Source organism: Haliotis cracherodii, unplaced genomic scaffold (genome assembly GCF_022045235.1).
Source record: "Haliotis cracherodii isolate W230 unplaced genomic scaffold, xgHalCrac1.p SCAF_6, whole genome shotgun sequence".
Taxonomy (NCBI): Eukaryota; Metazoa; Mollusca; class Gastropoda; order Lepetellida; family Haliotidae; genus Haliotis; species Haliotis cracherodii.
In genome coordinates, this window is record NW_027266319.1 from 56,234,440 (window position 1) to 56,259,769 (window position 25,330).

Below are 25,330 nucleotides of genomic sequence, written 5' to 3' on the forward strand. Positions count from 1 at the left end.
CAAAGTGGGAGTGTTTGACTTGGGTTTGTGAGAAGAAATGACACAGAAAATTAGCAGGCATCCCGAATCAATAAACTCCTTTTAAAGGAAAATTATTGTTACAACCATCGCCCGTTGTGACAAACACATTTACAAATACTCTGTGTGAGTATACGTTCTGACTGAAATTCTTACCATTCTATTACACTGGTATTCATTAACAACTTTCAGTAATCTGTGACACATGTGACAAAAAGCACCCACTAACTTATGACAGAACATCGAGCTTCAAAACAGCTCCAGGGATGAGCTCCGCGTGAGTGATCTCTGCCGAATACAATTGTCTGAGTAATCGGTTGCTGTCGCGAGCACAAGCGATGACGTCACGGAATTGAGAAAACCCCGGCGTTGCTGGAAATCTCGCCAGTTCCGATTTGTACAGGGCCCGTAGCGCAACCCAGTACAACTACCGAACCCGGCGCTTTTCTCCTTACCGTGAAACTCCACACACCAACACAGACAATATGGTGAGTTCATATCTACTATCGTCTGCTTTTTGTCGTCTGCTAGACAGTGCACGTGCACATGGCCTAGCCTTGCGTAATCGTAGTTGCTTGGACTTCAAAAACTTACACATTGATTAAGAATGATAGTGAACAGTTTTCTTATCTTTTCCGAAAATGTACTTAGTTTTTTTGTTCCTCCGGTATTTCGCGTCGTTAATTTTCATATAAAAACTGCTAATTATCTAGCCTTGGTGTGCATTACACAAACGCAAGGAATGTCTACTTCTAATGTATTTGTACATTATGGTCGTGTGATGTATTTGTTTCACATAAATACACGCTTTGTCCAAAGTACATGTATCATTTCGATATTAAGAAGCAGAGATTGTATCATATTGTTATAAGTCTTTGAAGCAACAGGTTAAAACAGTTTGTAAAGCAAATAATCCTTTTAGTTGGAATGTGGCAAAGATTGTCTTTTGGCGTAGTTTTCAATAAATATTTGGAACTTCCCCAAGATTTGCACAGGGGCGAGATAAATACCTCTGTATGTATCGTCTTACTGCTGTACGTTTGAAATCTTTCCACGTCAATTGTATACACCATTCACATTCCACACGTGAACCAGCCAACATTACATGAATATCTCATCATATGATGATATTCCATTAAGACCCGACCCCCGGGGAAATTTCGTCCGCCCCGAGGATAATCCCCGACTCTACCTGCCTCCGCTGGTTTTCCCTTCAATGGATATTCTACCATGCCCTCGTGTCTATGTGGCCCTGGCTCGCTAACCGGTGTATCAGGCCATCTGTTTGTGGGAGATATGTATTCTTCCCTCTGTTCTACACACTAGTCTCATCCTCGTGCCCGACTAGGGGTCCCGATACTGTTTATTGAAGTAAACGATAACAAACATTTCTTAGCATGTCAAACTTAGAACGAGAAAAAAAATATTTGATTCGTGTTCAAAGCAAATCCGAAGTGTTTATTCAGACAGTATGAAAGCAGGCTTTGTTTCTAAGCAGGTCGCATATTTCTCCTGAAGAGTTAAAGATCCTTTAAATCACAAATAGATGGCTAAATATAGCATTACTGTTACACAGGAATACACACGGACAGCGAAATTGAGAGTGCTTATCAAACTAACACAATTAAAACACCGGGGATGCTTGTGAATCAAAGAATCAATATGTTTCTACATACACGGTCAGTATGACCCTGAGGAAGACGTTACTACGCGAAGTTTTAGAATGACTAATAGTGGGATAGATAAGTATTCTTTTTTTTGTCATTCTAGTCATCAATCTAGTCACAATGATTCGTAACGGTGAGTGTTAGGGTTCCATGTAAACTGGTACATTTGCTGAAATACGCGACCGTCTGGAGCTCGCTCGACTTATGTCGTAGACAGAACGAATTCTAGATTATCATGACGCATGTTTTAAACCTGGAATACTATTTCGCTGGCCAGAAATATCTGCTGTGACAGAGTGCTGATTCATATAGAGGAGCCTGAGGTAAATCTCATTACTGGAACTCTGATATCATTGCCCCCATGTTGCGTGTATCGGACTTTTCCCACTGCATTTGCATTGTTATCAATGAGAGGGAGTGCTTGTGCGTGATATCATGCTTCCTCGCGTCGTAGTACCACGGCATTGTGGGAGTGGGAAATGCTGTCGACAGCAGCCGGCTCAGGGTACAGACGGTGTTATAGTTACTGTGATAGTGCGGAGTACACCACATACCTTAGTTCATTCAGCAGAACCTCCTTAACCCAAGCAAGACGAGGCAATTATAACCTGCCCGGTTTTACGGGTTTCCGGATTATCGAGCAACGCAATTTTCAAACATGTCCCCCAGCCGTAATCGTTGGTAAATCAAGGTGTTCGGAATGTCCAGGTTTCACTGTATACTTTCAACGATATATGAAGTCATCGTGTTGACATTATGTTGACTTTCCGATTGTGATCTAAAACGTTTGATTACTAAGTTTGACAACTTTTAAATTATCAATGAATGTTCGAAAAAGTGCACAAAGTACCGAAATCTAATGTAATTTAAAGGTAATGTTTCGATATTACAGTGACTTCTTGGTGTGAAACATTGTTTACTGATATATATTTAGGATTATCAATTGCAGACGTATCTTTATCATAAACCAGAAGTACAGAGAGGGTTGATTATATGAGTTGTTTTAACATGAATTGTTTAGAGCGGCGGGCCTGCCTTCAACTGCTAACGTGTCACACCAGAAATGAGGCGTGTTTGTATTTAAAAGGATAAACACCTGGGTCGTTTCCATGCGGGTCACAAACATTGTCTTTCGTGACAAACATCACAGGTGACGAAAGCTCGGCCATTTCACGAGTAGAATAATCGTCAGCATGTCAGTTGTCGATCTGCTGGTTTGATGAATGTGATAGTCTGCTGCAAAGGTTCTGAGGACCAGCAGACGATCGATAAAGCAAGCAGACGACATTACGTAATTGGAGTAGCACAGCTGCTTGTTTGGAAAGAGCCTTAAAAAATCAATCTAAACTTTTGACTAGCTTCATCTAAATGTTCACAGCTGTACCTTTGACGTGACCCCAGATTTTATGCCCTCGAATTTCGAGATATTGGCTCGGATGGGTTTAGAATTGCATTACAATTCGCCATATTATCTAAGCCTTGAGCTACGCCTATGCGCAGTCGGTGTTTCTGCGATAAACACAAGAACATGTCGGCTATCTGGGCTTTTATTTATACGTATTATTGCACGGTCTCGTCGTGTATAGTGTCGACGTATTGTGTCATTTTAAAATAGACTTAAGTTCTTTTATGACTGTGCAACAGAAACGGTTCCGTAAAAGCCTTTCCACTAATGATGATGTGGAATGCAATCTACATAGAGATGTTTCAATCATTTTAGGGGCGATGAGATAGCCTAGCGGTTAAATCGTTGGCTCGTCACGCCGGGTTCAATTCCGCACATGGGTACAATGTGTGAAGCCCTTTTCTGGTATCCCCCACACACCCCCCCCCACACACCCCCCACCCCGACACACACACACACACACACACACACTCACACACACAATGATATTGCTGGAATATTGCTGAAAGCGGCGTAAAACCACACTCACTCATTTATCTAGATTATGTATTTAACGAGAACTAGAATAAGACACATATGCAGATATTCCACAGTCCTTGTGCAGGGCCATAATAACAAGTGTGCTCATCGTCGAATGTAGATTCTAATTCCACACGAGCACCATAACCCCCGGGTCTATACGAGTAGACTAACATATCGTCCGTGAAATAATGTGCTGTGTTAGGTTAACACAAACATTATCCTGTAAAGGAACCGTTATATCTCTTAATTTCAGCTAGGAGCTGAACAGGGGATGATTATAGGCTGCTAGACATGTTGAGCTGAGAAGATGGGTGAATTATTTCTGCGTCATGGCTGTGGAATCATTTAAAAAACATATATTGGACAGTACACTCGATTTACAAGTACTTTTGTTTATATAAGGCAAATCTATATCAAACTAAACCAAGTCTAGTTTCCCAGATTATGAAAACAGTAGAGGAGGAAAGATTCTTTTGAATTTTTCATCGAAAGTACGCCCTGGGGTCTTTGAGAGGCTCGAATACAGGGTTGTCATTTCTACCAAATGTCTGATTTCCACATTAGCAAAGTGACAACAAGAGACGGGAAAAAATAATCGCTTTGCCTCAAATAAGCGACGGGTAGGTAGTTTAGTAATTGATCAAGGTGCCGTTGTACAAAACAACTTTAGCACTACGACTGTCGCATGTCTATGTTAAGGTATGGGAGTTACGATCACCTTCGCGCTAAGATCGCTTTGTACAACGGCAACCAGGCGCGTATGAGGGGTATACGGTATACTAAGACAGTTACATTGGTGTTACATCGCTGAATCCACTTATTCTAACCTCCTCGAATGTACGGCTTCGACCATGAATGAAGCCAGATTTACAAACACTGGACATAATGGGAAACAGTTACGAGTAGTCTGTTGATAGAGAAGTAACGTGTCATATGTCTGTCGGACTGGAGTGTGGAAGGCGGACCTGGAAAGCAGCCAACGGCTGAGAGTATGTCAGGAATTGCAGTGGTGTGAAGAGGTGCATGACGGGAAGAACAGTGCAATAACAGAAAAACGCTGGGTCGATTCAGTTCAATCGGTTCATTTCCTGATTGAGACAAAATAATTATCATTCGCGGGTCAGCAAAATACCTTACAGGTTCTCGGGAAGGGTCATTTGTGGTTGTTTATACGAAGTTAAGAACAGTGTTACTGTAACATCACACACAAGAAATACAATATGAAAGTGCATGTGCATGGGGAGTACAATAAACTACGGTTATAACGAACTCGAAGGGACCACTAATTTTAGTTCGTAATAACCGTAGTTCGTTATAAGCATATATACAGCATTTATACAACAAATGGTCGGGACTGTACAAATAAGTTCGTTATGTCGGTCAGTTCGTTATATGCGTGTTCGTTATAACCGTAGTTTACTGTACTTTGAAAAAAATGGATCAGCATTTAGGGTAGTTCTAAAATGACAAGGTCCTTTTTGAAGGTAGTTATGGATATATTTCTCACATAAATTGCTTCTTTGTAAACGATAAATAGTTAAGAGAAATATAGTGTACACAATACCCTCAGTTACTGAGAAATATAGTGTACACAATAACCTCAGTTACTGAGTTAGCTTTTATTAGACAGTATACGTCTTAATAGTGAGTGAGTGAGTTGGGTTTAACGCCGCTTTTAACAGTATTCCAGTTATATCGCGGCGTGTCAGCTTAATGTGGGAGGAAAGCCCGAAGTGATGCGGGTCTCAGACGTTTACCATTTCGGTGAAACCCACGAGCACGGGTATGGTGCTGACAAACCTAGAAACATAATCGGGGGAATCGACGTCTTAATATAAACTAATGTCATGTTTGGGAAAACACTTCCTCAGTAAAGTACAAATTCTAGTTTGAGAGTGAGGCACCGAATCCCAGCGATCTAACCTACTCCGCCTCGGTCATGTGGATATTAAAGTCGAAGAATGAATATATATATATAGATATATATCTATATATATATATATATATATATATATATATATATATATATATATATATATATATATATCTATCTATATATATATATATACTTAAGGTCTTTAACTGGAAGTCTTGTTTGCCATCGATACTATCGAGTTGTCCGCAGTTCGAGAAACTGATAATCGGTAATCACAGGGGGCACTTGGGTAATCTGGTCGTTAATGTGATGACTTGTTACACCAAAGGCCCAGGTTTGATTCCCTGTACTGGCGCAATGAAACTCATTCTTAGAGTCCCCGCAATGATATGGCCGGACTAATGCGAAGAACGGCGTTAAACTCACTCACTTATTTCATACTCAAGTGGGCACTATATACTTTGTGAGGTCACGCCTTTGCCTAATAATGCTTACAATGAGCAAAACCCAACTCACTCATCGGAAACAAATCGGAACAGATGAGGAGGTGAGTGTTTGAACCCTGACGCAACTGCTGTATGTTCTGACCAATAAGCATTGGCATCAACAATGTGCAGCCACGTGCCTGGCGTTCTCTAAGGAGAATGATTTCCTGGTTGACGGAGGCACGTGGCTAGGTCAGGGTGCTACGTACATGTGGTACGGGTTTCGGGGTGATGGCTGCCACAATGCCTGATGGTGCCTCTCACTTCGCCCTGTCTGCATGCAGCATTGATTAGACAGTGGCAAGGTGTTCCGCCTTAAGGGCCATGGGGGTATAAACACATTTTTTTTAGTTTATTTTGTTCTCCGTGGAAGAGGAATATATCGAAAAAGACACAGTTGCATCTCAGAATTTCATGGATGGCAATGAGTGGGATGTTTACTTCAATATATCCTCTATCAGCAACCATAAATTTCTTAAGTCAGCCAAATGCCTCGTCGTGTCATTAGTGAGTGAGTGAGTGAGTGAGTTGGGTTTAACGCCGCTTTTAACATTATTCCAGTTATATCACGGCGTGTCAGCTTAATGTGGGAGGAAAGCTTGAAGTGATGCAGGTCTCAGACGTTTACCACTTCAGTGAAACCCACGAGCACGGGTATGGTGCTGACAAACCTAGAAACATAATCGGGGCGAACCGGGATTCGAACCCACAATCATAGGTTTCTGGCGTGCCCAGGGCACGCAACTCTGCACAGCGAATCGCGGCGCCTTAGACGACTGGGCCACCCGTGCCCCCTCGTCGTGTCATTAGTGACGCTCATTTACCAGATTCTCACTGTCACCAACTGCATTGTACTTTATAATGGGATTTGAACCCGGGTCTTCGACGTGGCAAGCGAACACAATATCATGGCGGAAGACTCTAAGAATGGCTATGATGCACCTACTCTGGATTCGAACCCGGTCTTGGGCGCGATGAACGTATGAAAAGTATAGCCTGTGCTTAGTGATACCCCACAGACACGATACTCAATACTAAGGCATAAGTGGCGACTATGCTTGTCGCAAGAGGCGACTAACGGGATCGGGTGGTCAGGCCCACTGATTTGGATGATGCATGTCATTGTTTCCGTATTGCGTGGATCGATGCTCATGATGTCAATCACTGGATTGTCTGGTCCAGACTCGATTACTTAGAGACCGCCGTCATATAGATGGAATAGTGCGGCGTTAAACAACAAACAAACAAACAATACGGAGAGTGTGTGACGAGTCTTGGCGAAATAAGCTGTTTTTTTCAGTACTATAGCACTTGCTGCTAATATTTGATAATACCAGTTCAACGCGGCGCGAAAGGCAACTCACTCACACTCTCAATGAGTATTCGTTTAGAACACATGCACTATTACCTAATTTGAATATGTAATACGTTTTGGCTGTGGCCCAAAACATGTTACTCATAATACTGTAAAAAGTGGATAAAAATCATTCTGAAGATATTTCGTCAGTTAGGTTGTCTTTGAAGGCGGACTGGATTACATTACGTAATCCTATAAATTACCTCTTACATCTATCATTTTAATGCAACTTTAATCCAGGCGAAAAACTGTTTCTCCTCTCGCGTGATCATGAGTCACACATGACCAGCTGTAAGTCACGTGGTCATAATCACGTGACTATAACCCACAGAAACTATATTACGGACACGAAAGATATTCTATTCCGATTTCCCCTAATGCGTACTAAACAGTGTTCTCTCCGTGTTTGACGGAATCATTCAAGTGAAGGTTAAAAGCAAAAAATAGAAAATATCACCGTAAAGGATCTTGCCATAGGCTAATTACCTGCCAACTGCGAAGAGCTTGTCTGAGCCATTAAGATTCTCTGTTCAAGGCAAAGGGGCTACTCAACCTTGCGCCACTTCCATAATGGAGCCTATTCGTGTTTGCCCCTTCACGTCTAGTATCGCAATCTCTAGCCACTGATGTGAAATACATGTATAATGAGCAATAAAACATATTTCAACCCAGTGCTAAGTAAATATACGTGTAATACCAAAGAGAAAAGTTTTAGAAACATCTGCTCTTGCTTCACGTGTACCGGAATTAGTTGGGTCCCTTATGTTGGTGGGGTATCAGTTGCCTCCCTTGACAGACTGAAGCGATGTCTTTGAAAAGGTGTAACTGGTTCATGTCCACTTTAAACTATGGTCATTTATGAATTGACGTCAATTCTGATAAATAAAAATATCAACAATAAAAACTCCACAAAACGTATATCATTCACAGTAACCCATCTCTATTTAACGTTACGAAATCAGTGACATCAACACAATAGTTTAACACAATCACCGTCTATTGTCAATAATCAGCCAGCCAAGAAACAGTAGTCCATCAGTGGGCATGGCCAAAGTTTATGGAAACATAAAAGCTAAAAAAGCTAACTTATCCAGGGAATTAAGCCACATATTTCGTTATAAATGTCGCCCCCCCCCCCCCCCCCCCCCCCCCAACACACACACACACACACACACACACACACACACACACACACACACCTCTCAGTATGTGTTTAATCGGTTTGTAGTTATCAAGGGACGGACGTTCGTTGAGAACAATGAAGGCTGTGTTACCTGTATGTGTTAAATATTTTAAGAGGCTTTTCTATACAAATCACCTTTGACCTATTCCTATATAAATAATTAATAGTGTATAATGTAGATAGTATTGGTATGACCCTAATTGACACGGTCAAGATCGCTAATACATTCGCCCAAAGGGTTATAATGTATGAAAAACAAACCATTCATTAGCAATAGCATGTCTAGGAACCTATTGTGGAATGAGGGTTGGTCTGTCTGCACCTGTCAACAAACATGTTAAAGTGGCTGCCTACTTTTACTCACTTTCCCAGTAGATTAGAAGCAAGAATCCGTTTCAGTGGCATCGCTTTGACCCTTCGTCATCTGCTTTGAACAAGCAGGGCCTCTATTGATGTCTGAGACTGCTGCTATTACATCCCTAAGGCTGACAGTGATAGCTGGGGCCTCTTGTGCCTTAATCCATGTGGGCAGACATCAAGGAATAGCATTTAACCCGAGAGGAAGATCGTTGGGGTGTTAGAGATGAAAGTGGAGAGTTTAACATATAGCAAACATAAGCAGGAAAACAAAGATCGTTCAGAAGGTAAACACATGTGTTGGCCAGATCTTTGTTGTACCAGGGAGAGTAACAGAGTGGCCCGAACTCAAAGACTTTCTTCGAATGATGAATGGACCACTGATTGTACGATAACGGAATAACCAATGACCCGTTAGGACTCACTAATGTGACTTATTATTGTGCGTTATAGGCGTATGCCTACCAGAGAATCGACCCGAGAAGATTCGGGGTAGAATATGTCTTCAGCAACCCATGCTTGTCAATATGCTTGTCGTAAGAGTCGACTAACGGGATCGGGTGGTTAGGCTCACCGACTTGGTTGATGCATGACATCGTATCCCAATTGCGTTGATCGATGCTCATGATGTCAATCACTGCATTGTCTGGTCCAGACTCGATTATTTACGGACCGCCGTCATATTCATGGGCGGATACAGGGGGTGGGGGTGGGGGGTACGCACCCGCCTTTTTTATTTCGAAAAAAATCTTTATGTCTGTATAAATTACCACCAAACACAATAAATAGATCTTAATTGTGCACCACCACCCCTTTTAAAAAAAGCTGTATCCGCCCATGATATTGCTGGAATGTTCCTGAGTGAGGCGTTAAACCAAGAAACCCAAAAACAAACAAACCAGAGAATCACAAATAGGCGTTTATTGAGCGATTACACGAATTTGAGTTAACGCATAATTGGCAACAGTAGTGCTTGAAAAAATCCGATCAACCTCGAGCAGGGAAACCTGTGGAAGGTTGTGTGCATCGCCATCTGGTTTTGTTATCTGAGCTATCCTATTACTGATATTGAATTTGTTACAACCACATCTCCGTCATACTGGGATCAAATAAATCTAGAAATTAACAGTCGGTGTAGTTTATAACGTCTTTGACCCATCAGTGAAACGTTGGCGTTTTGCCTTATTGACTTGTTATGGCGGTACCTGGGTACAATGTGTGAAGCCCATTTCTGGTGTCCCCCGCTGTGATATTGCTGGAATATTGTTAAAAGCGGCGTAAAACCTTACTCTCTCACTGAAATGGCGGTTACAATCCTGCACGTCTTCTCGACGGTGTATATCTCGTTACATTAATAGATTCATTAGATTTTAATGAGTCGCGTTATATCGGGACTGCTGTAGAAACTGGCCATATTACGAAATGGGTGGTGAATCAGGGAGGGTCACAAAACAACCCCCTCGGGGAAAGGTCATAAAAAATTATCTGTCTTTTAAAGAAGAAGGCCCGGCATGGCATTAAAATATGAACAAATGGATATGTGTTTGAAGTAAGTTACTTGGAATATGACACTCATATTACGATATTGTTTCACTCTGTCACCCTGTTCTTGTCATCTTACATCCACATACATGTACATTGTATTACCTTTCTCCCAGGGAAGCGTTTTTATGGAAACGTATTAGTGCCACATTCTAAAAGAGTTCCGTATATGATACTTTCATCTATCATGTCTCTGTAGGGGATACTTGCGTCTACGAAGATATCTCTTTTTATAATATAGCTTTAATACGATTCCATACCCTCCCGCGCTTCACCCTTGTCGAATAAACATTCTTGTATTTATTGATATAGACCCTGGCGGAACATCTTTCGCTGCCCGACTCTGATGCACTGACAAGGGGATGTTTTTGTGTTATCTCTCCCTGTCACAGATGGCCACACCACGTGATGTAAATGTCACATGAAAGTTGAGATGAAGTTAAGATCTCGCATTATCTCGTCTCTTAGACTGACATTCACAAAACATGTAAGCGATGTTAAAAAAACCTAACTGACATAAAAGAAACAACGCCTGAAAAAAACCAAGTGATGGACTTTGTCAGGATACCGGATACTGACGGGGCTTTTCTTTCAACATGTGCACCCATTCTTCCTTGATATCAGGAATGTGGAGGTCCCGAGCTGACATTGTTTCAATATCTACTCAAAGTTTATGAAGTTTTTTTTTAGAAAGAACTTTAAAGGTTGGCTCCACGCTGCCAGCGTCACCAGGGCTGACTTATTTGCTTTAGTCGAGGGACCGACACTGCGCCGTCTGGGACGTTGTTGATGTTCTCACCCTTCAATACTGGATACCTGGGTTGATTTACGTTGTGTTTCGTTCGTCTTTAGACACAAAATGTGTACTTAGGTGGGGGGTGGGGGGCTGGGAGTTTGGGGAAAGTGTGTGTGTGTGTGTGTGTGTGTGTGTGTGTGTGTGTGTGTGTGTGTGTGTGTGTGTATGTGTTTTTTGCGTGCATGTTTGTTTGTTTGTTTGTGTGAGTTTGTTCGAATTCTAGATTAGCCAAGCTTATATTTCTTGTTTTTGCAGCACGAAATCCGTGATCAAGGGTTTCACCAATTGGGTAAACATCTAAAACCTGCCTCACTACTGCCTACGCCATGATGTATTTGAAATATTGTTTTAAAGCAGCGTTTACTTCAGTCACACACTTTAAGTACTATAGGACTAATGAGGTTATCCTACCCTATTCTATTAGCTCGACTGGGATATTACCTATACAGAAATTCTCCGAAATTCCGAACGCTAATAATACTTTTACCTTTGCTGATTTAAAATCATTCTATGAGGTAAGTAAATGCAATATTTACATAAAAAGCAACAGGATCATACACGCCAGAGACGATCATTGCCATCAAACCAAGTTTACATAATATGTTAACCACGGTTATAACGAACTCGAAGGGACCACTAAGTTTAGTTCGTAATAACCGTAGTTCGTTATAAGCATATATACGACATCTATACAACAAATGGTCGGGACTGTACAAATAAGTTCGTTATATGCGTGTTCGTTATAACCGTAGTTTACTATATATATACCCCACAGCAGAAAGAAAGATCCGCGCTACTATCATCACTAGTGTTTGGCAACCTTCTTAGAATGACTTCAGCCGAAAACGTTCGTGGAGCGTCAAATGTTTTGTTCTGTGTATGTTTTTGTTTATTAGCAAAAGTCACAGTTATGTTATGAGTGCGGGTTTAAAACTTCTTCCCCTACTTGCGCGTAAGATATGAGGTTTTGAGGGGATGCTCAGTGACAACTAAGAGGGACTAAACAGCTGGCAGCGAAAGGGAGATTGAGGGGAGGGGGGAGGGGGATCGGGAGGTGCGGACGGGTCGTGTTATCTCAGGTAGACAGAGGGAAGAGGGAAGAGTTTGGTTACAGGGAAAATGGAATATATATTCTGAGAGCACGTGTTCTATGATGAATGGTCCGGGTATGGACATCTAAGGTTCATCAAGTACTGCTTCAGTGGCATAAGGAGATGTTACACGGACAGTTGAAAAATAGTCATAAGGTATCATCGCATATATGTAACTGTGTTTCCAACAATTTGTAACATAGGTTTATGTGTTTACCTCTACAGTCGACTATCTGATCCAATTTACATTACTTTGACTCCAGTAAAAAATGTCTTGGAAATCAGTTTTGTTACAGAAATGTGCTGTTCATCATTTTATATGAAGTGTATTTGCTGTATCCTACTTCACGTAATGCCTTAGCCTACATTTTACAGGTCGTGTGTCCGTTACATCCTTCTTTTTGCAACTCCCAAGTCCGTTAAAGCCTACATTTTACAGTTCCCGGGTCCGTTACATCCTTCTTTTTATGTTCCCGAGTCTGTTAAAGCCTACATCTTACAGTTCGTGGGTTCGTTACATCCTTCTTTTTACAGTTCCCGAGTCCGTTAAAGCCTACATCTTACAGTTCGTGGGTTCGTTACATCCTTAATTTTACAGTTCCCGGGTCCGTTAAAGCCTACATTTTACAGTTCGTGGGTCCGTTAGATCCTTAATTTTACAGTTCCCGGGTCCGTTAAAGCCTACATTTTACAGTTCCCGGGTCCGTTACATCCTTCTTTTTATGTTCCCGAGTCTGTTAAAGCCTACATCTTACAGTTCGTGGGTTCGTTACATCCTTAATTTTACAGTTCCCGGGTCCGTTAAAGCCTACATCTTACAGTTCGTGGGTTCGTTACATCCTTAATTTTACAGTTCCCGGGTCCGTTAAAGCCTACATTTTACAGTTCGTGGGTCCGTTACATCCTTCTTTTTATGTTCCCGAGTTTGTTAAAGCCTACATCTTACAGTTCGTGGGTTCGTTACATCCTTAATTTTACAGTTCCCGGGTCCGTTAAAGCCTACATTTTACAGTTCGTGGGTCCGTTAGATCCTTAATTTTACAGTTCCCGGGTCCGATAAAGCCTACATTTTACAGTTCCCGGGTCCGTTACATCCTTCTTTTTAAGTTCCCGAGTCTGTTATAGTCTACATTATCAAAGCGCAGTGCATTCGCTCGCCATACCATACTTTTCGAACCACGTAACACATTGGAACGTAATAAGTTATCATTCTGCTCTGCAACCAAATATACGATATCCTACTTCAAGTAATGCCTTAGATAGAATTAAAATATGATCCTGAATTGTCATGAAACACTACAACGCGTAAAACGAAAGAAAATGTATATCATCTATAAATGCATTAAGTCGAAACCAAGTCAGAAAATTCTCTGCATGAGCCCAAGTGTAGCTGTTGAGACAATCCCTGATCGTATTTCTTGTCAGAGGTCTTATAATCTAACCATAGCGCATCTTCTCGCGCACCTGCCAGCCAGTAGATTATGGTAGACTCACATTGCTGGGCTGGTTAAGTCAGAATGTCTTTGGATGTCAGACACGGGCATCGCCTCTCTGTTACACAGTGTAGCGATTCTAGTGACACCCGAAAAAAGCTAAATACTTCTTTGCAGAATTATGGAGGCGATATAAACTGTAATTACAAATGTGATCATGTTCGGAAGTTATTTGAAAATGGATATTTTGTAATGCCTCGAGCACTTTGTTTCTTAATGTGCATGCATATCGGTTTATATGAAGGTTAGGATATAGGTTAACTTTGAACAGCTTTTTTTAATTATGACTTTGGATTTTTTGGTTTAACCTGTTTATACCGTATTTACAGGTTTGAGAAAATGTTAATATCGAACAAATATAAAATGTACGAAGTGATTTAAAAGCCACAACTACTTTACTGCATATTATTGTATTAATTTCATACGTGTAACAATTTCTGTATCGTGAATGAACAGCTATAGCGAACTGACTATTTAGCCTAAAGAGAACGAAAATTATATATTTTATAATGTTTAGATAACCCTTTGTGAACAGTTGGGCCCAACGAATAGAATTGTGATATCGGTATATTTGTGATAACAGTTGAAGTCACAGAAGGTTATATGCTGACCGAAATTTGTGGTTTAACACTTGAATTTCAAATGCAATAATTTTCCCATTTTCTCTCCTCAAAATAGATTATCCTCCCCAAAAAAGTAAAGTCTCGCTATAACGCGAAGATGGCAGCTTCAGAATATCGTGAAATTTGAGAAATTGTCCCAACCAAAGTTTGAAACCAGGTGGAGGGTTCGTTGAGGGTTTGACTCGGACATAAGACGGATGTATCGTAGGAGTCAATGGCGGTTGGTTTAAATTCCAGATTTGCTGGTTATGATCCTTGGTTTGTCGACACCATCAAAGCACCCGTAGGTTTTAATAACATTATTAAAAGCTAGCCTAGAATTATTTGGCAAGTCTGCATTGCCTCCACTCTAAATTAAGGATTGTTCTGGGCTCCATTTGGATTTTATGTTATATTTTGTAGATATAGATGTTTAAATTAGGGAACCTTATTTCTTGGACTAAATGTCACTCGATGGGCGAATCCCTTCCACAAAGTCTTTAGGACTTCGTGATACCAGAGACCATATAATAGATTATATGGTCTCTGGCAATACCTATGTTAAGCTACTCCGAGTCACTGCATGGGTGAACCTATTATTACGAACCCCTTTTACAAGGTCCCTATGTGTTTTTTTCCAATATCCAGGGTTAACTTACCAAGTCACTGGGAGTGCACATTACAGCGTAAATGCGATAACTCGAACTGCATTATCTCAACATTTCGCTCAGGCATTGTGATTTTGTGAATCCGTATACTCTTACTTATGAACTTCGGTTGTCTCGAACTATGGATAACTCAAAATAACAATTTCTGGTTTGTTTCATTTTTAGCAACCATGGGTGTATACATTCTTTTGCCTGGCAGTTTGTCATTATCACTGCTAATGGGTTCGATAACTTGCTGATAGTGACACATGTGTTTACACATATAGTTCTGTACACACATACACGTTTTTTCCAGTTCCTTGAAATTACCTTTTCGCCTTGTCAGGGCCAGACAAATGCAATCTATAACACGACAAAATGCCACTTACAGAGGGATAATGTGATATGCCCCTTCCACAAATAACGCTGTTAAACATAGAAAATTATCACATGGGTCTTTTACTTTAACGTAAGTACTATATCACATCTAGAAAGCTATTTTTGCCGAGCGATTTAGTGCTGCTCGGAGCGTTCACGTCTCGTGTTTCCTCGCGCTATATCACGTGACCTGCACGTGTCAGTCTCACGTCGCACACTTTAGGACTCCACTATACCTTAAAAGATAGTATCATAATTAATCGTAAATTGTGAATGCATCCATGTTATTTTAACCCCAGATTTCGCCTACATAATGAAATACCACAACGTTAATGTATATATACACGTGGATTAGTTTCAAATATAACTTGTTACATGTGTTTAAAATAAGTACATGTAAAAGGACCCTGATTGCATCAACCTTATGTTTGATAGATTCGGGCATACACAATTCTATTAAAAGTCTACGCTCGAGCATTTCACAGTAAACACAATCCAAAAAGGTATTAACAATCCCTCCATACAGCAACAGCCGTTCATGATGGAAAGACAAAAACATGGCTCAGCTGGCGATGGAGGATTTCGTCCACCAACACATGCGGCTTCCACAGGCATATTTCTTGTAGAGGGAAGACCTTTCATTACTCAGGCACTCGCTGGGAATCTGCTCTTAAATTAACGGCAGATGCTAGATAGCCGCGTTCGGGCGAATGTCAAGCGACTTTTTTACAGTCGATATGCACTTGTACTCCACATAAACACGCTCGTGTCAGTTTTATGTTGAACTTGGATGGTTAAACGAATGAAGTATGAAACAGCAGTGATTTACATAAATAGATATTTATATTACTGACTAGTGCTGGCTATGACAGGCGCGCACCTAAATATTTAATCACATGGCGTGATCTGTTTGTTAGTAACGAGAAGGTGTTTTTGTCATGGTTAAATTGAATGTGTACGAGGCTCAAAATGACTCGCGTTAACGCTTCCAACGTGAATGGGTTGATTCAGTATATATATAGAGAATCTCCTAACATACTGAACACTTTTCTAACAATGTGTTGAAGTGATCTACTAGTTGTTATAGTTTGAATAAAACGTACAGAAGTGTTTAAAGATGTTTTACGCCTAGATAAGGACATGCTTTGTTAAAGCACTCCTGATTGTTCCATAGATGCCAATGCCATGACTACCACCAGGCACAACACATCTGTTCTGTTTTGTCTAGCACCAGTCAAATCAGAAGAAATGGCACAAAAACCTAGGATAGCGGAATCACGTATAACCGTTTCTAATCTTTGAGTGGCATTTAGAAGTGATACACATAAGGAAGAGAATTTATGGATATCAACTTCTTTATTATGTAAGAAAATGTACAACTTTATGGACCTTATTTTGAGGAAGCGTTTCGGGGCATATGCATGTACATACTCCTTCATCCGTTGAATGAATGCTAGGAAGCAGATAGTTGTTGGTTGGTTGGTTGTTGTTTAACGCCGCACTCACATATATACGACGACGGTCTGTCAATAATCGAATCTGGACCAAACAATCCTGTGGTTGACATCATGAGAATCGATCCACGCAATTGGGATACTATTATATACATCAACAAAGTCTGCGAGCCTGACCACCCGATCCCGTTAGTCGCATCTTACGGCAAGCATGAGTTGCTGAAGACCTTTTCTAACCCGGACGTTCACGGGTCAGGAGTGTGAGTGAGTATGGTTTTACGCCGCTCTTAGCAATATTCCAGCAATATCACGGCGGGGGACACCAGAAATGGGCTTCACGCATTGTACCCATGTCGGGAATCGAACCCGGGTTTTCGGCGTGACGAGCGAACGCTGTAACCCATGGCCTACCCGACCGATCACGGGTCAGGAAGCAGAGAGCATATGTACGGGTAAAGACAACAAAGGATAACAAAGGTGGAAACTTAACAATGGATGTCAACAGTTAATTAGCGCTGATAGATGATCAGCAATGGACAAAAGGAAGTCAGGAGTTACATTATTATTATTGACTGATGGGTTTACCACTTGGGTTTCACCGAAGTGGTAAAGGTCTGAGACCTGCATCACTTCGGGCTTTCCTCACACATTAAGCTGACACGCCGCGATATAACTGGAATACTGTTATAAGCGGCGTTAAATCCAACTCACTCACTGAGGCGTATCGAGACTCGAGTATAAGGAATAAAGGGCTAATTAAGGCAGTGCTAATTAATCCGCTCTACTCAGCCTAAGCAGCATAAGTTGTCTCCTTTATGGAGTATACTGACAGAGCTGCTCGACTCCAATTGTCACCACTCGCCCCTTTCCGTAACCTGCAAAAATACTCGTCCTCCTATCGCATTCGTCACTACTCGCCCCTTTCCGTAACCTGCAAGAAGATTCGTTCCTCTATCGACGAATGTCATGTGCGAAAATACGACCAACCAATCATGAATGGGCGTATGACGTCAAAGAATCCCTCAGGAATAATCTTTGATGTCACATATGTCTTGCACCTAAAATAAATGTGTCCAATCATACTCGCTGACTTGGTTGAAGCATGTCATCGATCCCAATTGCGTGGATCGATGCTCATGATGTCAATCACTGGATTGTCTGGTCCAGACTCGATTATTTACAGACCGCCGTCATATAGCTGGAATATTTCCGAGTGCGGCATAAAACAACAAACCAAACCAAAACCAATCATACTGTATAATTCCGCATGTCTCGATGTGCTTTAAATTGCATCTGAAATATATAGAATATATGGGGAAATATGAACCACTAGCAACGAGTTGATAATTGTTTTAGGTATGCCCGTTTGCGCTAAGACGGAACTCGGTCGCAAATATGACCCAAAAAAGGCACGAGTCGCTATTCGGCTTGTCCCGGAATAATACGAATGGCTCGACTGTTGGGTGCTGGGGAAGACGATTAGCCTATGAATGAGAGAGACAACGAGACTATGACCTAGGAATGTGATATTTAACATTATACCCAGTCTGTGTTTATCGATGTACAAGTATATATGGATAAATTTATGGTCACAAGTCATATTTATGGCCACATTGATATTTATATATTTATGTCTTTGAATTGACATTGTTATTGTTTTACATATATATATATATAATGTAAAAAACTATCTAACAAAGTTTGCAATTGTCTTCAAACATGTGAGTTAGCTCTTTGAGTACATTTTGAACAGATGGGCATGAAATGACTTATCCTGCTTGACAACACATTCCCACACGATCTTATATCAAGAAGTCACCATGCGTGCATTCCCATATGACCTAATTGATTTTTGGTACCTTGGGTTTAAAAATTAGATCACGTGGCATGACACCGAAACTAAGCATTCTTCCGGGCTTCATTTTCATATTGTATTTTGTACATATTTTGAAATTAGATAACCTTTTTTCTGTAACTACTTGTTAGTATAGCCCCAAACCTGCACCTTTAAGTGCTTTCCTTTCACAATACTCTGCAGCAGTTTTACTTAAACACCCTTCAGGTATATATGTAGCGCTAAACCCATTTACTCTGTTATAGATGTTGCGTATCTAAAATGTTTCAGTATAACGTAATGACTGAGCACTAGTGTCTCTTACATAATCAACAGACGCATCCTACCCCCCCCCCCCCCCCCCCCCCCCCCCCATCTTCAGTTCTATAAAAAAAATAACCGTAACTGTAAATAATGTAGAGTTTAACTAACGCAGACAACTCCCGTTTAAGCATCCAGGAACGAAATTCCATCTCCTTGATGCTGTCATGTGTTGACAAAATGCATGCTTCTTAAAACCCATTCCACAAGCTTGGACCACTGCAGTGATAGCGTTAAGTTAGGCTCGTGGCCACTGGTAGACGGCCGATCATATATGGCAACTAATCCGAAAGGGGATTAAATGAATTTAAATGACGATGAATCGCAACGTCCATGACTCAAAAGGCTTATTAGCACATCGCGTTGTCAGTTCGTGGACTCACGGTAGAGCTAGGGGATGTCTTACAACCGACCCATGGTAAGTCATGATCAGTAAGCTTGTTCTTGTATCGTGTCGATCATTACCTGGGTGTACAATATTGTACATGTAGGTACAATAATTTAAATTGTCATGGTCGTGTTGTACTATTGTGGATATCTCGGGGCAAAGTGTTGTTGTTTGTTTGATAGATATCCTGAGAAAAACATATGTCATATGTTACTTTTCTGTTTGTTTGCGATCGTCCTATGAACCATTGGTTAGTCTGATGCAGTCGCTACAGCTCATTTCAAACTGTAGTTATGTATCTGTATGATGTCGCCGACTACGTCGTAATATAGCTGTAACTTCGTCGACTACACCTACATTAGCTGTAACATCGCCGACTTCACAGTGATATAACTGTAACATCGCTGGCTACCTCGTGATATAACTGTAACATCGCCGACTACGCCCAACTTAGCTGTAACATCACCGACTTCACAGTGATACAACTGTAACATCGCTAACTACGCCGCAATATAGCTGTAACATCGCTGACTACGTAAGAATATAGCAGTTACATCGCTGAATGCCGCAATATAGATGTAACATCGCCGACTTCGCCCACATTATCTGTAACATCGCCAACTTCACAGTGATATAGCTGTAACATCGCTGACTACGCCTCATTATAGCTGTAACATCGCTGACTACGCCTCATTATAGCTGTAACATCGCTGACTACCCCGCAATATAGCTGTAACATCGCTGACTACGCCTCATTATAGCTGTAACATCGCTGACTACGCCTCATTATAGCTGTAACATCGCGGACTACCCCGCAATATAGCTGTAACATCGCTGACTACGCCTCATTATAGCTGTAACATCGCTGACTACGCCTCATTATAGCTGTAACATCGCTGACTACGCCTCATTATAGCTGTAACATCGCTGACTACGCCTCATTATAGCTGTAACATCGCTGACTACGCCTCATTATAGCTGTAACATCGCTGACTACGCCTCATTATAGCTGTAACATCGCTGACTACGCCTCATTATAGCTGTAATATCGCTGACTACGCCTCATTATAGCTGTAACATCGCTGACTACGCCTCATTATAGCTGTAACATCGCTGACTACGCCTCATTATAGCTGTAACATCGCTGACTACCCCGCAATATAGCTGTAACATCGCTGACTACGCCTCAATATAGCTGTAACATCGCTGACTACGCCTCATTATAGCTGTAACATCGCTGACTACGCCTCATTATAGCTGTAACATCGCTGACTACCCCGCAATATAGCTGTAACATTGCTGACTACCCCGCAATATAGCTGTAACATCGCTGACTACGCCTCATTATAGCTGTAACATCGCTGACTACGCCTCATTATAGCTGTAACATCGCTGACTACGCCTCATTATAGCTGTAACATCGCTGACTACCCCGCAATATACCCGTAACATCGCCGACTACGCCCAAAGAAGCGGTAACATCTCCGATTCACAGTGATATAGCTGTAACATCGCTGACTACGCCCTCATTAGCTGTAACATCGCTGACTACGCCCTCATTAGCTGTAACATCGCCGACTTCACAGTGATGTAGTTGTATCATCGCTGACTACGTCGGAATATAGCAGTTACATCGATGACTACGCCGCATTACAGCAATAACATCGATGACAACGCCGCAATATAGGTGTAACATCGTCGACTACGCCAACAGTAGCTGTAACATCTCCGAATACGTCGTGATATAGATGTAACATCGTTGACTACGCCGCAATATAGCTGTAACATCGCCGACCTCCACGTGATATAGCTGTAATATCGCGGACTACGCCGTGATAAACCTGCAATAACGCTGACTAAACAAAAATGAATTTATTGACACATATATGCACAAATAGTAAGCAAAATCTCATTTTTTGATTAAAAGAAAAAAAGATTTTCGCCAGCATCTTGCTCTCAATTGTACCATATCAAGTGACTGATGCATGTTTCCTACAGATTCCATCCAGCTATTCCGTTATCACAGATAGTAACCCCTCGATGCATGGGCTCTCTGTTCAATAGTGTTATCATCCCATGTTGTGGCAGGAACGTACGGCGTTTGTCATAAAGGGCGTCTAGCGATACGGCTCACTTATGCGTGCGATCGAGACACCGCAACTATCTAAGACTTCTCCGTTAGAAATGAATTGATATGAAACTTACTTCCACGTCAGCCATGTGTGAAATGTATCTCCTAACATTCAGCTGGCCTTATCAAAACTAACTTCTGTGCCGTCAACTGCTACTCGTCCATATTGCGACCTCGTTATCAAAATAGCGTATTACCATCTTGACACAGTGTGGCCTTGTCTGGAGTTCGGTGTTACTTATATCTGATGCACACATCATTGTACTACACATGACTGTGGTCTATCTTTATGTCTCTCAGCAAGTCTAGATAGGTTATATCGGCATAAGGGAAAACGTTTTGATAGAATGTTTGTTTGTTTGTTTGATGTTTAACGCCGCACTCAGCAATATTCCAGCTATATGACGGCGGTCTGTAAATAATCGAGTCTGGACCAGACAATCCAGTGCTTGACATCATGAGCATCGATCCATGCATTTGGGATCGTGTTGGTTGGTTTGTTGTTTAACGCCGCACTCAGCAATATTCCAGCTTTATGACGGCGGTCTGTAAAATAATCGAGTCTGGACCAAACAATCCAGTGATTGACACCATAAGCATCGATCCGCGCAATACAATAGGCACGTTCTATTCACTATAAATGCCGTGTAAATTTCTATGAAAGATGTCACTTTTAATCACGAAATTTTAGATAGTTACCAGTTCCAAGTATACATATGGTATTTATTTCTAAACGTAAATACAAGGAAACCTCATCAATTCGAAATCCTAGGGATAGTTAGAAATATTTCGAGTTATGCGAGACAAGCAGAGTGCTAATATGAAACAATAATGTCGATACGTTTTCTTCCGGAACAATAGCTACATCTTCATAAATTATATTACAATGTGTGAAGCCCATTTCTGGTGTCCCCCGCCGTGATATTGCTGGAATATTGCTAAAAGCGGCGTAAAACCAAACTCACTCTCTCACTCATAAATTATATATCAAAATAATGGAGTTGAAGATAACAAGGTTTTTGATGAAGTTATAATTACAACCTAGAACCTTGAGGGTTAAATACGGTAACCGTAAATGTTGTTTTAATGAGAAAATATCCGTTATACACCAAACGTCATTATTACAACTGAAAACAGCGAAGAAGTAAAATATTCTTAAATACATTTTGGTTAAATTGTCTTTCAATATATTATAGAAAGAAGCCCAGAGAATCTTTTCATTTTAGATTTGTCTAAGTGTTGTAGAACTGCTTTGTTTCGGAAATGTTTGTTTCAGGGTCTGTACGAGAGACTAACAGTCACGTGGTAGCTACATATCTTGCCAACATTACATATCTTGCAAAAGTGGTCCAGTTCTTTAAGGGGAAGTGCAGTGCCCCCACTATTTAATGTTTAATAATTTTCTCTTGTTATTAGGCAATGGATCTTGTTTATTGCTATCACTCGTGATCCGGCGATATTGCCACAGTCTGGCTGTACGTTAACCTTGGGATGAATGTACACGTGTATGTGAAGCGCTGTCACAAGTCAAGAGCACACAACAGTAGATAACTAGATTTAAACAAGCCATATATGCTACGAGCCTTTATCAACGTTTATGTCGACAGTAACAACTAGAGTTCCGACATTTTCAGCTTTTTATCCCCGCTTATTCAGCCCTTTAAATATGTATCTAGTTATTTTCGTATTTTATTGACTTTTCCCGGTCAACATTTGCATAAAGCTGCACCGCACATGCATGTTTGGAGTGGTGCACATGCACGCGCGCAGTGCGCACGAGATTCTTACACTATCAGATTTCTCGCGAGCAATGACTCACGTGCAGCATGCGAAACGGTTGTGCGCGATTACTTTTCTTGAACTTATGCAATTATCACTGCCAGTGACCCCACGGCCCAAAACATTGCCGTCAGTGTGGCTGTCACTGTCTATCTCCCTTCACCCATCTTCATCTACAGGCGGCAAGACCGTCACCCTCCTGCATTCCATCAATCCATCGTGAAACCCCCAAAGTTAAGACAACAGTTTCTATTTTCATTAGATTGTAGTGCCTGTGTAAATAAATGCACACGAACCTTTATCTACTCAGCCGTTAAATGTGTCTACATGCGTTTGAACTACCCAATCTAATTTAAGAATCGCTGGGTAATGTATTGTGGGTCGCAATGTGTCGAGATTGTTAATGTTGTCTCGTGTATGGGGAAACACTGAAGTTCGACCTCCCCTACAATGACATAAGAAAACAGATTAGCTGTCTAATATTGACATACAGTAAACTACGTTTATAACGAACACTCTTATAAAGAACTAACAGATATAACGTACCGTTTTATTTCCCGGACATTTGCTGTATATATTCTGTTCGTGTGTCTATCAAAATTAATTAAAATCGAGCGAAAGTGTTATTTTCGTTTCCCTTCTATTTATTTTAACACAATTCTCCCTCACGAATTTCCCCTTCTTTCAGAGGGAGTGCATTTCCATCCACGTTGGCCAGGCCGGAGTCCAGATCGGCAATGCATGCTGGGAGCTGTACTGTCTGGAGCACTCCATCCACCCTAATGGGCAGATGGAGCACCAGAAGATGGTCATGGCCAATGGGGACGAGTCTTTCAACACCTTCTTCAGTGAGACAAGCGCCGGGAAGCACGTGCCACGTGCAGTTTACGTCGACCTTGAACCCAGTGTCGTCGGTAGGTAGATCGTCGTATTAAACTAACACCAGTGGCCAAAACGAAAACGTGTTATCAATTTCTATTGGTAATTATTGGTATTGCATATGTCATTATTAGGGCTGAGACGGGTAACTCGGGTACCCGGGTCGGGTGGGTACAGAGTAGGACCCGGGTACCCACAGGACTACCCGGACCTGGGTTAGTCACGTGATATATAGTTCAATGACAAACATTATCTAGAACTCTATGGTTACACTTCAAATCACTAATTTTCGCAATTCTTTCCGACTGTGCACCCATTTCTTCTGACTTTTCGTATCCTTGAATAAAGATATAACTTGAGTCAACTTCAGTGTATGCATGACCAGATTGTTTAATACATGTGTCTAAATACGTTTTGCCAGTGCTATGGTAAAAGAAATGCCCAATCGGACATTTTGTACAGGTCTATCTCTTGAGACCTACAGTGGGTACCCGGGTAGGGTCGGGTAATAGGTGGATGGGTTCTCGGGTAGTAAATCCGGACTCGTCCCAGCCCTAGTCATTATGTCTACGAAGGAGGGAGCATGTTATACGGAGGTCGTCATATTTCTCGTTTGTTATAACATCTACGTACGAGACGAATTTTAATAATTTCTACAATGAAAGGGCCCCCGTATGTCATATTATCTACGTAAGTATTAAGGATTCCTACAGTGGTAGTAATAGATTACCCATAGGGTATAAAGGGCGGTCGGATAGCCTAGTGGTTAAAGCGTTCGCTCGTCACGCCGAAGACCCGGGTTCGATTCCCGACATGGGTACAATATGTGAAGCCCATTTCTGGTGTCCCCCGCCGTGATATTGCTGGAATATTGCTAAAAGCGGCGTAAAACCATACTCACTCACTCCATAGGATATAAACAGTTCTGAGTATGTCCTAAAAGGTCCTGCTTTGGAGAGGGAATCTCCTGTCTCAACCGTTCATATGTCAAGTATGAACGAATATGTTACACAAATATGCATTCGGAGCTATTGACCAAGCGTCATAATCATGGATAATCTGGGATTCGAACTCCAGATTCGTCCTCCAGATAAACAGCTGAGTTTCAGATAAAAAGATTCGAAT

General features: G+C 41.3%; 1 protein-coding gene across 2 annotated transcripts in view; it reads left to right on the forward strand.

Annotated features, from left to right (window-relative positions):
• The first annotated feature begins 387 nt into the window (after positions 1–387).
• LOC139445391 (tubulin alpha-3 chain-like) overlaps positions 388–25,330 on the forward strand; it is a 33,091-nt gene continuing 8,148 nt past the window's right edge. The window contains exons 1-2 of one of the 2 annotated variants that reach the window (XM_071226530.1): positions 388–506; positions 24,015–24,240. In XM_071226530.1, coding sequence (XP_071082631.1) covers positions 504–506; positions 24,015–24,240 — 229 coding nt within the window. In that variant the 5' untranslated portion in view covers positions 388–503. The remainder of the gene's footprint in view (positions 507–24,014; positions 24,241–25,330) is intronic. The other variant, XM_071226528.1, reaches the window with a different exon arrangement.